Here is a 15266-nt window from a genome sequence, read left to right as displayed (position 1 = left end):
ATTGTTAAATTTGAATACTAAACAAGACACAAGTGCATTTATCTGGCAGGCAATAGGGTCATGATTTGAATGGTTTACCAGGTGCAGTGGCACGGGGCCTACAATTTGTCATGACCTCCTCGAAAAACCTAATATTGCTAAATTTTATTACTGTACAGGCAGACACAATTACAGTTATATCGCAGTTAAAAGGGGGTTGATTTGAATGGTGCAGCAGGTGCAGTGACACCAGGACCAAAAGCTCTAGGGACCCCACTAAACTCAGAATATTGCTAAACTCTACTACTAAACAGGCAGTCACAAGTGTAGTTACCTTGCAGGCACTAAGGGCATGATTCATACCAGTGGTGCAGCAGGTGCATTGACACCGGGACCCAAGCTCTAGGAACCCCTCTAAACATCAAATATTGCTATAATTTACTATTAAACAAGCAGTCACAAGTGCAGGTATCTTACAGGCAATAGGGTTAGGATTTTAATGGTACAGTGGCACAAGGCCCACACGTTGTCATAACTTCTCAAAATACATAATATTGCAATTACATCAATTAATTGATTTCCCTCTTTAATTTAATTTTTCTAAAAATACTTATCCACACTATACCACTAGGAACTGCACAGTATATTGCCTTTTTGTACATAAATAATTAATAACACTTAAACATACTTTGTGTAACTTGTAAACACCAAACTACATAAGCAGATATCAGAGGGACAAATAAATCACTTAGCTATTTTGTTCATAACTGTTCGATGATGTACCATACGTGTTGATTGTCTGATGGACGGAAGAATCTCCCAATAGTCCATGACCTTGAATGCGCCGATTAACTGTGGTCACTGGTATAAGCGTTTCAGAGGTATTCATGTGGATGATTTCGTGCTACACATGAGGCAAAACATTGATTGGTAGTTTCTGAGGAGGTTGTTTTGCTTCAGGCTACCACATCAGGTTTAAGCAGGGCTTTAATTAGGCAGGGTCCATCAGTTTAAAATGGTGGGCGCTGAGACTGTTCCCTATCGGGCTTTCCATTTTTACCCTCCCCTCCACCTTGAAAAGTCTTACCTTCGCAGCAGTACTGTAGTGTAGTTCCTATATTCTCAATAGGCTCTGCACATTGGAATAACATATACTATAGATTAGACGTAAGACTGAGGTCGACTAGGTCTCTATTGAATATATTGGACTTAATTGTGAGTGTCAGCTAGCTCAGAGGTCACTAGAAACTTTCTCGAATAAACAAGAAGGGATTAGTTTGAGACAACTTTGTTTCCCGAGATAAAAACGTATCTTCAGAGTAGCGGAAGCAATAGATAGTTATTTCACTCAGTCACTCAGTCAATCGTGCATGCTTCGTTTCACCAGAGGTGCAGAGAAATAGAGAGACGGGCGTTTTCAATAAAATTATTTATTGAATAGTCTTCTTTCTCATGCAGAGGAAATGAACTGCTACAATCGTAATATTGGTTGCAAAGTACAATGCGTACAGTACGAAGTGTTATAAAATAATACTGTAAATGCATGATATGGTTTCTAAGCCATGAGATACATAGATTATATACATTAATAAATAAAGACTAAAAGTACTCAACTGGTGCTTCCAAAATACGCCTACCCCGGTGTACCTAACCTAGGTCTAGTACAAGGGAAGAAGTAAGTGAGGTGTAGCTTAGTTTCAGTATTCTTTTGCCAAGAACCTATCCGAGATTTCTCTAAGGGTCTAATCGGCTCCGTACCTTGGTTTTAGAATGAAGGAGGTCTGGTATCTCTCTCAGTACTCGATTTCCCAACAACCCGCAAGGGTAGCTTGGAAGCACTTGAGCTGGATTTATCGGCAAGAGAAAATACAGCGTCTCTCTCAGTGCGTCTGCTGGTGGGTTGGCTTCCTTCTGCACTTGCTGCGGCGAGCTGTGTCGTGTAGGTAGATAGTCGAACTGCTTCAAACCACCGTGTGTTTGACTGGGCAAGTGTGGGCATATTTATACCTTGAAGGTGCCTAGTTTGACGTAAGGTTGGACATAATAACATCATCAAAGACTCAGTTCTTTGAAAACTCCATGAGTTCTTGGATAAATCAATATTCAAGCAAGAGGAAGTCCCTGTCTGCTGAAGGCGGGTTTTTCCAAGAAATCGTTGAGGATTTTCAGAACTAGTGGAAGTAGCCATGCCGTATTTGGACTGCATAGGCCAAGTCTAAATATGGTTATGATTTCTATGCCTATATAAGGATAGGGTGATTTATACCTATATATGGGCATGAATCGAGAAAATTACACTAGGGTCCCAAATTCATATACAAACCCAGTCCACTTTATTATGTTTAACATTACTAAATTATAAGCACTAAAACATATCTCAAGCATGTGTTTACAATCCCACCCAAAATATACAAAATGCATTTGATAAGGTTGCACACAAAAATGAGCATTTGTACAGTACGCATTTCAAAGCAATAAGCGTCATTCAAACATGAATTATGATGGCAAAGTTAACTGAATGAATCATGTAATGACATTTATGAACTGGCTCTAAGTTACAGAAGAAAAGGTCGAGACCATGTCATAGCAGAATATATAAACTGTTTTGGTTTTGAGGATAAGGGCAAAAATTGTCTCTAGGAAGTATTCAAAGACTTATTGTTCTCTATGAATAGTTCTACTTTAAGCAGATTACTTAGTGGCAAAAAAGAGTTAAATTTTGGAAAAAGTCATATCCTAAATAGTAGAGAAAATAAAGTTCCAGAATTAGAAGTTTTGTTTTGACGAGCGAAGGTCGAATTCAGAGTTCATGGAACGCCGTGTGCTAATTTCAAAAGTTATTCTAGATGTCAGGAGAAAACATCAAATCGTCTAAGCTGGCAAAGAAATCGTCAACCACAGTAGGAGGAAGTGGAACTACTTCATTAAGTAGATCAATTGTGCACAGATGAGAAGCATTGCCGTCAGCGTCATTCGCATTAGCAATGTTCGCAGTAGATGGTACCTGTGTGCCTGTTGTTCCACGTACCTCACCATTAGCTGTAGTTGCTGGTGAGATCTCTACGAATGCCGTCATCAGGATTGGCAGCCGTTGGGGGCAACACGATGCATGAGCCATTACCGGACCTAGCAAAGCGTCAACATCTGTTGGCAGTGCTGATGGAAGTGTAAGACAAACGTCCAACACGCATTCTTCTCCGCAAAGCAGGCAGCGTAGAACAGATAAGTTGCAATCTTGCCAAATTGGTCTGAACGAAAGAAACCATGTGGTATTCAGCTCTCTTAAACGAGCCAAGCCAAGTATCTGTGTAATTCAGTCACGGTACCGCATGGCTAGGAGAGCGTTCTCCATGGTAGTCTGGGTATCGTTGGTGACTGGACTTGCCATATCGGAGCAGAAGAAACAAAAATAGAATTCCTGCTACGAGTCCCAAAATGAGGGGTAGGCCGCTGAACACAGTGCACGAAATTGGGAAAAATGCCTAGGACCGTTTCAAAGGGTGCTAACAGTACCGAAAAAACTGTCTTAAATACATGTACAATACCACTCGTATCAGACATGTTTAAGATACGACCTAACATTTCTGCGAAATGTATTGAACAGTTCGTTGATAATAGGGTATGTATCTCCGCAGAAGTCCTTTCGACTTGCAGATCTTACGTTTCTCTGGATAAGGTCAGTGGCACGGTTTTTTGCAAAAGAATGGCTTTCATTCTGCTTAAAGTATCAATTCGTATAGGAGAGATATTCAGTGAAGGCCATAGCGGTGACTCCCCGTCTGTCTTGTTTTTAGGAAACAATACTTGCATACAACAAGTGACCCTGGCTAACACACTAACTAGATAGGCTATACCTGGCATCATTCCACAACAGCTGTGATCACTCAAAATTATGTAGCTACCATTGGATAGCTGCCTAAAAACTGGGTCTATCACTGCTGCTGGAGAACCGTGCAGGTGGCAAGAAAGGTTATTTGAAGAACCCTCACAGGCTCCTTGTAAATTAATACCTTGACATAAAAGTGTACCGCTTAGCGAGTTCTTACAATTTTTTCCACTAAGAAATACCTCCTTTCCCCCATTCCAACATTTGTGTGTGTATGGTAAATTCCAGGTCGACTTAATGTACTCTTTACCCAACCTTTCATACAGGCCCGCTGGTATGTGTCTTAAGCAATACTGAAACTGGAAAATCATCACTGGTATTGTGATGGTGCCATGTATTATCCATTTCTCTGAAACAGTTAATGGTAATCTTTCCAGTTTTTCTATGCTCAGCACCGTATAGTCTGCTCCTCTTTGTGCAAAAGAGATTTGTTTATGTGTAAGGTTAAATACAGAAAACAACGACGTGGTGTTGATTAGACGCCATGGCACGTAGCCTGAACGGAGATTTTGTAACGTCGAGCCTAGCAGCATTATTAGAACGCAATTGAGACTGACCATGTTGTAACATTAGCAAGTCCTGCTCTATTATGTCAATGGCAGAGGATACAATGCTGTCCAAAGAATAGATTCTGGAGGGCAGAGTCGTTAACCCATTGTCCACTACAGCGAGAGCTTTCTCTAAATGAATACGATCAATTTCTTGTATTCTTTCTGCAGTTTCCATTTGCATGATTTTCCATGCTTCATTGTAAGCAGAGTATATACCGGCGTATATGAAACGTTTTTGACGTGGTTTACGAGGTCCAAGTAAGAAGTCTCGTAAATCAACGCCTTCTTTAAGTAAAGTTAAGTATTGTTTAATTTAGTGTGGATTTCTGTAGCCACTCAAGACATAGTTTTCCTACACTGTATGTTGTAACTATCCCTGGATGTTGTCTCTGGGAATATCTTGGATCTGGCCTAGCAACTGTGAACCCTTGTGTTTTTGTTCAGAATATATCTTGACAGTTCGTGTCTGTGGGCCAGATTATCCATTTTTTCCAATCTGGATTAGTTTTGTTCTGTTGTAAAATCTGTTTTACGTCTACCTCCTCATCTGCAGTGCTATTACTGTCAGGTGTGGGCTTCGGTATGGACGGTTTGTTTGAATCTTTTTATCTTAGCCAAGCCAAGACAAGATGTATGTTTGAATAGTGTCATTTAAAAACATTATTTGTTCTGGGATAATGCAGGCTCTGAATAAGGCTTCTAAACCTTGCACCCGCCAGTCTTTTGTGCCCCCGAGAGTCTTTGTCTCAGTGTTGCCTTTCCAAAAGTTAAAACCTAATGTAGGCAGCTCAGCATAAAAGTTTACAGAATAAATTTGTTTAGTATTAGTCGACATGTTTTTCATTCCTGTCTTATTCACATTTTTTAAATAAAACGTTTCTGGATTTATGACCTTAAACCCTGAGAAGTATGGAAACTTTTCATAAAATATTTTTGAACTGCCTTTTGGCGGTGTTGGACAATGTTCCCATTGATTATAAGTAAAAATATTTCTAGGGTTTGAAGATTTGTGCAAGTAATGGTGACAATAATGATTAAAACAATATATTTGTTCATAATCTGATGAACCTTCTAAGTATTAATGTTTTGTGAATTTAGCTGACATTTCTGAATCTGTCATCATGTTATTAACAGTCTCTCAAGTCCCAATCATCAGAAAATGTGTTGAGTATAACAAAGTCACTCAAAGAAACCTTAAATTGGTGTGGAATCTTTCAACAATTCCACCGGGCCATAAATGTCACAATCGGTTGTGTCCCATGCTATACCACCAGGTATAGGAACGGCTGTGATGTTCACTGATGACAGGTCTCTTCCCTCACAATGAGATTTGTGAGCTTTTAGGAGCAAGTTGATATTCTTCCTTGCTGTGTCCATTGTACTATATTTTCCATCTATCCTCTTTCCCAAACTTAAAACCAGAATTAGCCAAAGTAGGAGGAAAAGTACACCTAACACAATCCAAAATTCAACCCATGGTGAAACCAGGTATGTTTTTTCGAGTTGATGAAAGAGTTATGTTATTTTTTTTTTTTTTAATTTTATTAGCTGGCGTGGTTTCAGGTTCACTGGGATCCTCAGAAAATGTACCAAAGTTGATAAAATAGCCAGAGGCAGTTCTGTCAATTGTTCGAATTGCATCAGGATTGTTTGGAATCGCTGGAGCTGTTTTTTCCTTTGTCATATTAGTATAGTCAGAGGCTATATCATTGTAGACAGGTGTTTCTTGACTAACTGCTATTTGGGTCTCAAGAGGTACAAGTTCCAATGCTTTGTTGCATAGTCCTTCTTTTCTCACTGCAGGTTTATCAAAGGTGATAAGTCTTTCAGTTTGAACCTCTTGGATTGTAGCAAGATTTGGTTGTCTGCTACATCTTGGGAGTCCACTGGGCCTGCTACTTATTATCCGCCACATGATGTGGTTTGACGAGGTCGATGGACACGACTCTGTTCTCCCTTTTTCCAGCAAGTGGCAGTAGTAACACTGATCTTGTTCCGTGGATTGCTAAGACAGGTACTGGTTTTCTGTAAGAACGCCCAAATTCCTTCTTCACCGCGATCTTTTCCCTGACTAGATTCCCCAATCTTTGGAATCCAGACAGGTGGTTTTTCTTCAGTGGTCGTTGGCTTTTGTGTTGTGTTGCTCACACGACTTCTTATTTCATTTAAGTCCCGAAAAACAGTCAAACAGTCTTTGATATCAAAAGTTTTTTGTTCCACCCCTTAAGTGTGACAATCAAGATCCTGCATGATCATTTTAGTACCAAACAGTAATTCATATAGAGTGATTCCACCCAGAGAATTTCTTGGCAGATTATTAGATGTTTGACCCACCCATCACCTAAGCCTAATACCCTAGCTGTTATAGATTGCTTTATGTCACGGTTTTTTCTTTCCACTACGGCATCTTTTATAACAGTTCGGGCGTCAGCCGAGCGCTGAGGCCACATCCAAATGAATCTTGTCCTAATAGTTGTGGGACCACATCCGTCCATGGTGACGTCTGCGTGTAGAAAGTCTAATGCTGTCTAACAGTGGTGTCTGAACTGGGCTGGCTACACTGTAGGCTGGTACCTGGTGGCTTTCAAAGCTGTGATCTCTGTAACAGATATCACATTTAATTCTGAATTCGTAAATATGGGCATTCATCCCTGGCCCCTAGTACATCTCTTTCAGTTCTATTAGAGATTTTGAGATCCCTTGATGTGTCAGACCCTCTCCCATATGTGCTTCTTGTATCAAAGCACCTATACGTTTCCTGTTTGGAATTGCTCTGTCCCCCACTCCAGGACTCGAGCAAAAGGAACGCAGTTTGCATTAATTATGTATATATATTCGAGTGGATAGTTTAGAGGTAACGTAGCTGGCAATGACAGCATTGTTTCACCATCTATTTCTGTTTTTGAACGAGTGATTGAAGCTATGGAAGCCGTTTGCACAGCTTTCTTTGCAGCTTCATCAGCCAATGAATTCCCTGCAATGTGAAAACCATCACGCTGATGACTCAGTGTATGGATCACATGAGTCTTTTGTAGTTCTTTTTGTAATAGAACTACTTGTTCCCAAAACATTTTATGCTGAATTGTGCCATTTTTTGCGTCTTTGAAACCGTTTTGAACCCAGTTCTGCAAATATTAATTGTAAGACTGGACGCAATAATACGAATCGCACACTAGGAGTGTGAGGAATTCACGATCTGTATTTTCAAGCGCCATCTTGAAAGCCTGTAGTTCAGCTCGCTGAGCTGTACAGTCTCAGTGATTGAGTTTTAGTGAACATAGGTCGAAATGTACCTTCGCGCCAGCGACCTTTAACAATCGCGCACGCAGCACTATAGGCTTGTTTACCCCCAAATGCGGGCTGTGCTGATCAGTCTGTATAAATTATACATCTGTAATGTCCTAAAGGCAGAATCTCGGTTGGCAGAGGACATTCGTGTTCGTATTGTAGAAATTCTTGTGTTTTCAAGTAGGGGTCAAAAACGTATTTAACGTCTGTTGCAGCAAGAGAATTAACCCATTGTATCCATCTCGGATGTAAAGCCTTAGCATTTGGAATGCTCGTTTTTGTCACAGCCTCTAAGGCAGGTACAGGTGTAACGATCATTATGCGTTTACCCTGCGCAAGGGCTCTCTTTTGCTACTGCAGTTTGAACTGCTGTCAGAATCTTTTCTGTTGAAGTGAATTTAATTTCAGCTTGTGTGTACAAGTGTGATTTGTAAGCTATTGGTACCTTTTCACCTTCGTTAAAGGTTAGGTATGTGAATCCGGATCTTCCTGGGATGATTCAGATCACAAGATTGCGCACGTTGTCGCGTGTCTGTAACTGTGTTTTTGCTAACATGTCTGTTTGCACTGAATGCAAAATTTCTGTTTTTTTTTTTTAGTCCAATTAGTTGGTTTGAAATCCGGTTTTATTAACCCTTTCTGCGTAATTTAGAACATAAGCTCTTCCAAAATTCAGGAAACCTAGAATTGACTAAGTTTTTTAGCGTTTTTGGAGGTTGGAGCAGCACATATTTTTCTAGAAAGTTTGCTGCTAGGCTTTTGCCTTCACTTGAAAGTTTGTATCCTAAAAATAGGACGTTGAGGTGGGCAATTCGAGATTTCTTAAAATTGCATTTATACCCTTCAGAGGCGAACCCAAGTATTATGGTATTCACTCTTTTCAAGTGCACGTCCAAATCATTGTCTGTAAGATAGATGTCATCGACATAAGATAATGCCTCATCATCATACGTTTGTAGTAACTCTGTTATTCTGGCTGAAAATAACCCTGCACTATTCTTGAATCCCTGGGGGAGACGGCAAAATTGTCGCTGTGTCCCCATAATTGAGAAAGCGGCCAAGTTCCTGCTTTCTGGTGCAATGTTTTAACAGAAGAAACCGTTATAAATATCTAATGTGGTTTTATATTTTTCCGCACAATGTTATTTATCAGTGCTGCACTGTGTGCATTTTGTACTGCAAACGTTTTGCAGCAAGAGTTTGTGTCTATAGTCCAAAACTAGACCATATGTATTGTCTGTGTTGGAGACAGGATACAAGGGATTGTTCATAGATGAGGTGCATGTTTTAATCACCCCTTGGTATTAAAGTTGATTTAAAATCTCCCTGACCTGTTTTTTAGCTTCCTGTTTAACAGGATATAGCCTTTGCATTGTTGGTTGAGTTTTTAACTGGATTTTATGGTGAGGAGAATCCTCATCCCATCCTACGTGATTCTTGTATAATCCTGGAGCCTGGTCTACAGCCCATTTTCTGAAATAGGTGTATTTTTTATGAATTGGAATGTGATTAGAGAAGGCTGGCATAATTATCTCTTCGCCATGTGGGCACTCCCCGACAAATTCAGGTGGCCAGTCTTGTTCAGCTAAAAAAATGTCATAACCCATAGATAGCTTCTCCCAAAAGAGTGCTTTTATTTTTCTAGTTATGTCCCCCTCCATCCGGAGTTACTTCATATAACTTATGAGGTACACTAACCCTGGTGTCGGCAGTTCCAACTTGAATACATTCATTCAAGTCCACTGTCTCCAGATGATCCTTCAGGATCTTGCGAGCTATGGTGACTTCTGCTGCGCTGTCTAGCAGTGTCTGAGCCCACTCCCCATTCTGGAGTTGGGTCCTCAAGACCCTCTGCATGTCTGATCTTTTAGACTTGCTACCTTCTTCTTGGTGAACTGAGTTTTCTTATTTTTTGGAACGTGCTGTTCGTATTTGGACTTCACGCGTTCTTCCTTTTGTTCTGATCGTCCTCTTCTTTTGGATTTCTGCGAGGAAGTCTGAAAGGTACGAGAGGAACGTGTGTCAATATCTTTATCTATCAGGTTTTCTCAAATTATCCCTATTTCTGAGGTTATACCTCTTTTCAGAGGGCTCCTTTTGAGGATAACCACCTCCTGGACTGAGGGCCTTTCTCTTTAGGAAGCGTCTGTTTACTATTTTCCCACTTCTTTTTAGGAGTAGTGAGATTATTTTTAATAAAAACCTTTTCAGGATTTTCTGTTAGTTCGGGTTTTACTGGTTCCCCCCCAAACTATCTCTTCCTAGTTATCCATAGGATTTTTCAATAATTCTTGCAAGTTCATATGGTTGCTCTGATATATCAGTTTCTTTTAGTTTCTGGCAGATTGCCATGGATGCTGCTTCACCTTTGATGTTAGCTAACAGTATAGCCGAGACCTGTTAATCTTTTAGTAACTTCATACCAATATTTAAGGCAGGTTCTGGTCCTTATTCATTTTGAATCTGTCTTGGGACGTCTGGTATTAACGCCATAGACTGAACACCATGTGTTTTGTGTAGATTGAAGCAAAGAATGTACCCCAAGTGTCTTAGTCCTCCATGTGTGGTGCGATCCCCATTGGTAAACAGATTGTCAGAATCCTATGTTTCTCATGAGGTGTACTATCGGGGAAATACTGCCTCTATTTGAGTAATTTTTTGAGCTAACCAGAATGGAATTTGTTCCGTTTTGCGGGTAATTTACCAATGACTGATTGTATGTCATTGTGGTGTCATTTTAATTTGTGTTCCCCTGATGAGGGGGCTGCTGTGGAATTTTTATAGCAGGTTGGACTGTTAAAGTCTGCATGACATATTGAACCAACTGTCTATGTATTTTAATTAATTGTTTTAGCTGAGCTAATAGTTCTGGACCTGTCACTCGTTCAATGGCAGGATGTGGTGTATAGCTGGCTAATAACGGCCATGTTGCTCCTGGTCTACCTAGTGGACCGAGCCTGGTAATGTGATTTTGATGTTGTAGGGCGCCTTTAACCCCTTCGAGGCTGATGACGAGCTGGGCTCGTCATGGTGTAGCCTCCTCAAACACTGATGACGAGCCCAGCTCGTCATGAACAATGGGTTTTTTAAAATGTCAGCATAGCAGTAGAATCAGAGCAGCGCGCATGTGGTTAAACCCGAGCTGATGCTCTTGGTACGTTAGTGGAATTTCAACGTCCTCGAAAGGAACGTATTCCACTGGAGGTTCCTCTACTTTGTAGTAGTGGAACTCGTGTGTTACTGGATTTTCTGCAGGAAACCATTCATGAATAGAATACCTGACGATATTCATGTGCCTCTATAACAAATATTACTTTACCACCTCACGAGGATACTCCATTATTTATAAGTTTTATAGTGATTATTTTCCTTATATTTACCGGGATGAGTATAGCATCCGGGTCATTTTGTTGGAGACTTGTGTCGTCTAAAACTGCCTGAGCTGCTGCAGCTCTCTCCCTTTCGTCTTCACTCTCTGACATTTTGTTGACCGAAAGTTTGCAGAGCAAGTTTCAAGGAAACAAAGATAAGGTGCACAATATTTTTAGAACACTATCCTTCAACGTTGAACAAACCAAAAAACAAATACATAGGATTTTCGTCCCACTCCGTTATGGCGGATATTATATCCTTTTACCCACTCCAGACGTCTATTGGAGTATTTTACGGGAAAAAGGGGTCTGTGTGAAAAGCACAACTGAGTTACTCTAGTATCTAGCGTTAAATTATCGCCTTACCAAACGTTGGGCGCCATGTAGTGTAGTTCCTATATTCCCAATAGGCTCTGCGCATTGGAATAACATATACTATAGATTAGACGTAGGACTGAGGTCGACTAGGTCTCTATCGAATATATTAGACTTAATTGTGAGTGACAGCTAGCCCAGAGGTCACTAGAAACTTTCTCGAATAAACAAGAAGGGATTTGTTTCTGACAACCGCTTAAAACATAACAACTTTGTTTCCCCGAGATAAAAACGTATCTTCAGAGTAGCGGAAACAAAAGATAGTTACTTCACCTAGTCAATCGTGCATGCTTCGTTTCACCAGAGGTGCAGAGAAATAGAGAGACGGGCGTTTACAATAAAAGTATTTATTGAACAGTCTTCTTTCTCATGCAGAGGAAATTAACTGCTACAATCGTAATACTGGTTGCAAAGTACAATGCGTACAGTACGAAGAGTATTATAAAAATAATACTGTAAAAGCATATTATGGTTTCTAAGCCATGAGATACATACATTAATAAATTAAGACTCAAAGTACTCAACTGGTGCTTCTAAAATACGCCTACCCCGGTGTACCTAACCTAGGTCTAGTACAAGGGAAGAAGTAAGTGAGGTGTAGTTCAGTTTACATATTCTTTTGCCAAGAACCTATCCAAGATTTCTCTAAGGGTCTAATCCGCTCCTTACCTTGGTTTTAGAATGAAGGAAGTCTGATATCTCTCTCTCAGGACTCTATTTCCCAACAACCCGCAAGGGTAGCTTGGAAACACTGGAGCTGGATTTCTCGGCAAGAGAAAAGACAGCGTCTCTCTCAGTGCGTCTGCTGGAGGGTCGGCTTCCTTCGGCACTTGCTGCGGCGAGCTGTGTCGTGTAGGTAGATAGTCGAACTGCTCCAAACCACCGTGTGTTTTACTGGGCAAGTGTGGGCATATTTATACCTTGAAGGTGCCTAGTTTGACGTAAGGTTGGACATAATAACGTCATCAAAGATTCAGTTCTTTGAAAACTCCATGAGTTCTTGGATAAATCAAGGGGAAGTCCCTGTCTGCTGAAGGCGGGTTTTCCAACGAAATCGTTCTGCATTTTCGGAACTAGTGGATGTAGCCATCCTGTATTTGGACTGCATAGACTAAGTCTAAATATGGTTATGATTTCTATATAACCATATTTAGAGTATATCCTTATATAGGTCTGAATCTGGAACTCGCTTCCGCCATTTATCAGGAAAAATCCCCTCAACGTTCCGCTTCAAAAAGGAAGCAAAAACATTCATGATGAGCAAACTCCTGCCCTAAAATCCACACAAATACCAAGCCAGCTGCAACATTTATCTTGAAGATAATGACTTTTCAAGTCCGATTTGACTCCCTATCGCAAAGCTGTTCCCCCTTCTTTGCCTGTATCCCCCCGAACTTTAATATGTCCTTGTTACTTATTTGCGTTGTTTTCTGTCGTTGCTGTTGGTAACAAATGTACTTTTATTTCCCTGCTCACTTTGTAAAGCGCTCTGTTACCCTACTTTGGGTCTGGTCCACGCTATAGAAAACTCTTAAAATAAAATAAATAAATAAGCATGCTGCCACAATCCAGAGCTATTCGGAAGGTATGATCACATGATAGCGATCTGAAAACGCACTCCGTGGAATACATCGTGGGGCAGGAGGGGTGAAGGGCAGAGCTCAGGCTCTAAATGTAATCCTTGTTAAAGCCGCTGCATTGGCTCCTGCTGCCCTGTATTAGCAGCTTCCAGACATTTTCAAGCCCACAATAAATAAGTCAATATTTTACAGTTTGATCTAACATTCTTAATTGAGCGTTAGTTATTTCACAATATCATTTCAGTATTGAAGGATTTTCAATATTTTTACAACAAAGTTGTTTTTACTCATTTAGCTTATGTGGCTGACAGCCATTGACAAAGCCAATACTCCTAGCTTGTTTCAAGGGTAAACTCGGTTGTTGTATTGTATCTGGATGCAGGAATGGAAAGAGGCAGCAATATACCAGTCGGGCAGTACACTATGGTAAGCACAGATTTTTAGGTTGTGTTTAAGCCACATCCTTGATTACATAGGCCACGGCCCTCTGAGACAACACCCTCCCCGTTTTTTCATCCCACCTAAAGCCCTGGGTTCAAGTATCTTTGCTATATGGATACATGTCTGAAACTTTTTGTAGTGTTGCACTATTTCTGGCTCGTCTGATGGGTTTTCAATGGATTGGTAGTGCAGTGCTTTAGCGTCTGAAAGAACTCACCCTTATGGAAGGAGGGTTCTATCTGTAAACGTCACTAAAAAACATAAGCTGCAAAAAAAAGTGTGTCCAGTTCGAACCGTGTGGGCTCAATCCATAGGGTGTTAGTAAAGTTCCTGTGTCGAAATCGGCCTATGAATACTTTTCCAAACAAAAGCAGAATTTCAGAAGGCCTGACCAACAAAGGATATTAAATGTTTGGAAAAGTCTCAGACTAAGGCCCCCATTTCAAGTGGTTTTTAATAACCAATTTGCCTAATGACGGTAGTTATCCTCAGAATCCGTAATTAAAAGTAATGCCAAAATTCTACAGTTCCTCTGTTTCCCACTCAGATATTTCAATTCTAAAGGGCTGTTATGGTCTTGGTTGAATAGCTGTTATAGATGTTACATTATTACTGCATCCTGAAATCTTCTATTACTCTATTTATTGATTGAGGCTAGGGCTTTGTTAGTGCAGCATGTTACTATAAGAATATCAGGCTGTGGAAGAGGCTAATTTTGAAAAACAGTTGTGAATTCACAATTGCTTCTCTTGCTGCTGAATACTTTTGACCCTAATTTGGAAAATTCGGAAAACGATACATTGCCTTGTAAGTTAAACACACAAAAAATAGTCTGTATAACAAATTTGATATGTGTAAGCAAGGTGGGTGGATAATTTGACGAATGTAATGTTTTCTGTATACACATTGTGCTTTTGTACCTGGGGCTTTGACTACTTGTGCACAAAAGCTGCCTAATGTAGTGGCTATATTGAGTTTGGCTACCAACTACGTGCTTGTTGATAATTTGCCTTGTAACGGGGCATGTATTAATATCCACTCCCCACTTCTTAATAAGCATAAAGAGTTACACTAGCTTGTGTTGTGCACTAAACAATTGTGCAAAAATATATAATGTATGCATGCTCAAACCCATAATATTGAGTACACAAACAGTAGCAATATACATATACCACTTTCTCTTATGAGTAATGAAAGATGCTGCCTTGTCTATGTTGGATCCTGTGAGATCCAGTGAGCTTATCTGCTTCAGCGTTATGAAGGTGAAAGAACTGTAAAGTGAGTCCAAGTGGCATTGAGACAACTTCTGGATCATCATTGTAACCTGTTTCTATGTTCGGTTTCATTTGGTTTTAGATCGTGTCCACGGTTACTTTGTACAGCGACTAAACAAAAAAGCAATGGACCAAGCTCTGAAGACCAAAGTCGTAGTCAAAATGAACAAAAAGCTGACATTCCTCCTGCAGCAGACAAGGAGCTTGTTGAGGAAAAGTCCAAGTTGGAAGATAAACTGAACGAGATTACTGTAAGATGCTGGTACTTTGGTCTCCTGTATATGCTTTTGTGAATATTGATGGTGTGAATTTGATCATATGACTAACAAATTGAATTCCTTGGGTGTATAGCGTGACTGACAGATATGCCAACTTATCGTTAGGTCTGTCCTAACAGCATACAAGGGTATTGTATACAGTAAAGGGCTTTGAGTCCGCCAATTACTTACGATTGTTATGTTATGTTATGTTAAACAAATTTATAAGGCGCAGCTAACACCATTAGGTTTCTTGGCGCCATA

The 15266-nt window shown here is 40.2% G+C and overlaps 1 protein-coding gene across 1 annotated transcript in view; it reads left to right on the top strand.

Annotated features, from left to right (window-relative positions):
• Window positions 1–15266, top strand: part of GRPEL1 (GrpE like 1, mitochondrial) — a 91524-nt gene that overhangs the window by 18498 nt on the left and 57760 nt on the right. Inside the window, exon 2 of the mRNA XM_086949455.1 lies at window positions 14828–14996. Within this exon, the coding sequence (XP_086805581.1) occupies window positions 14828–14996 (169 nt within the window). The remainder of the gene's footprint in view (window positions 1–14827; window positions 14997–15266) is intronic.

Source organism: Lissotriton vulgaris, unplaced genomic scaffold, assembly GCF_964263255.1.
Source record: "Lissotriton vulgaris unplaced genomic scaffold, aLisVul1.2 SCAFFOLD_1715, whole genome shotgun sequence".
Taxonomy (NCBI): Eukaryota; Metazoa; Chordata; class Amphibia; order Caudata; family Salamandridae; genus Lissotriton; species Lissotriton vulgaris.
Note: the sequence above shows the minus strand (reverse complement) of the source record. Positions and strands in the feature narration are given on the sequence as shown.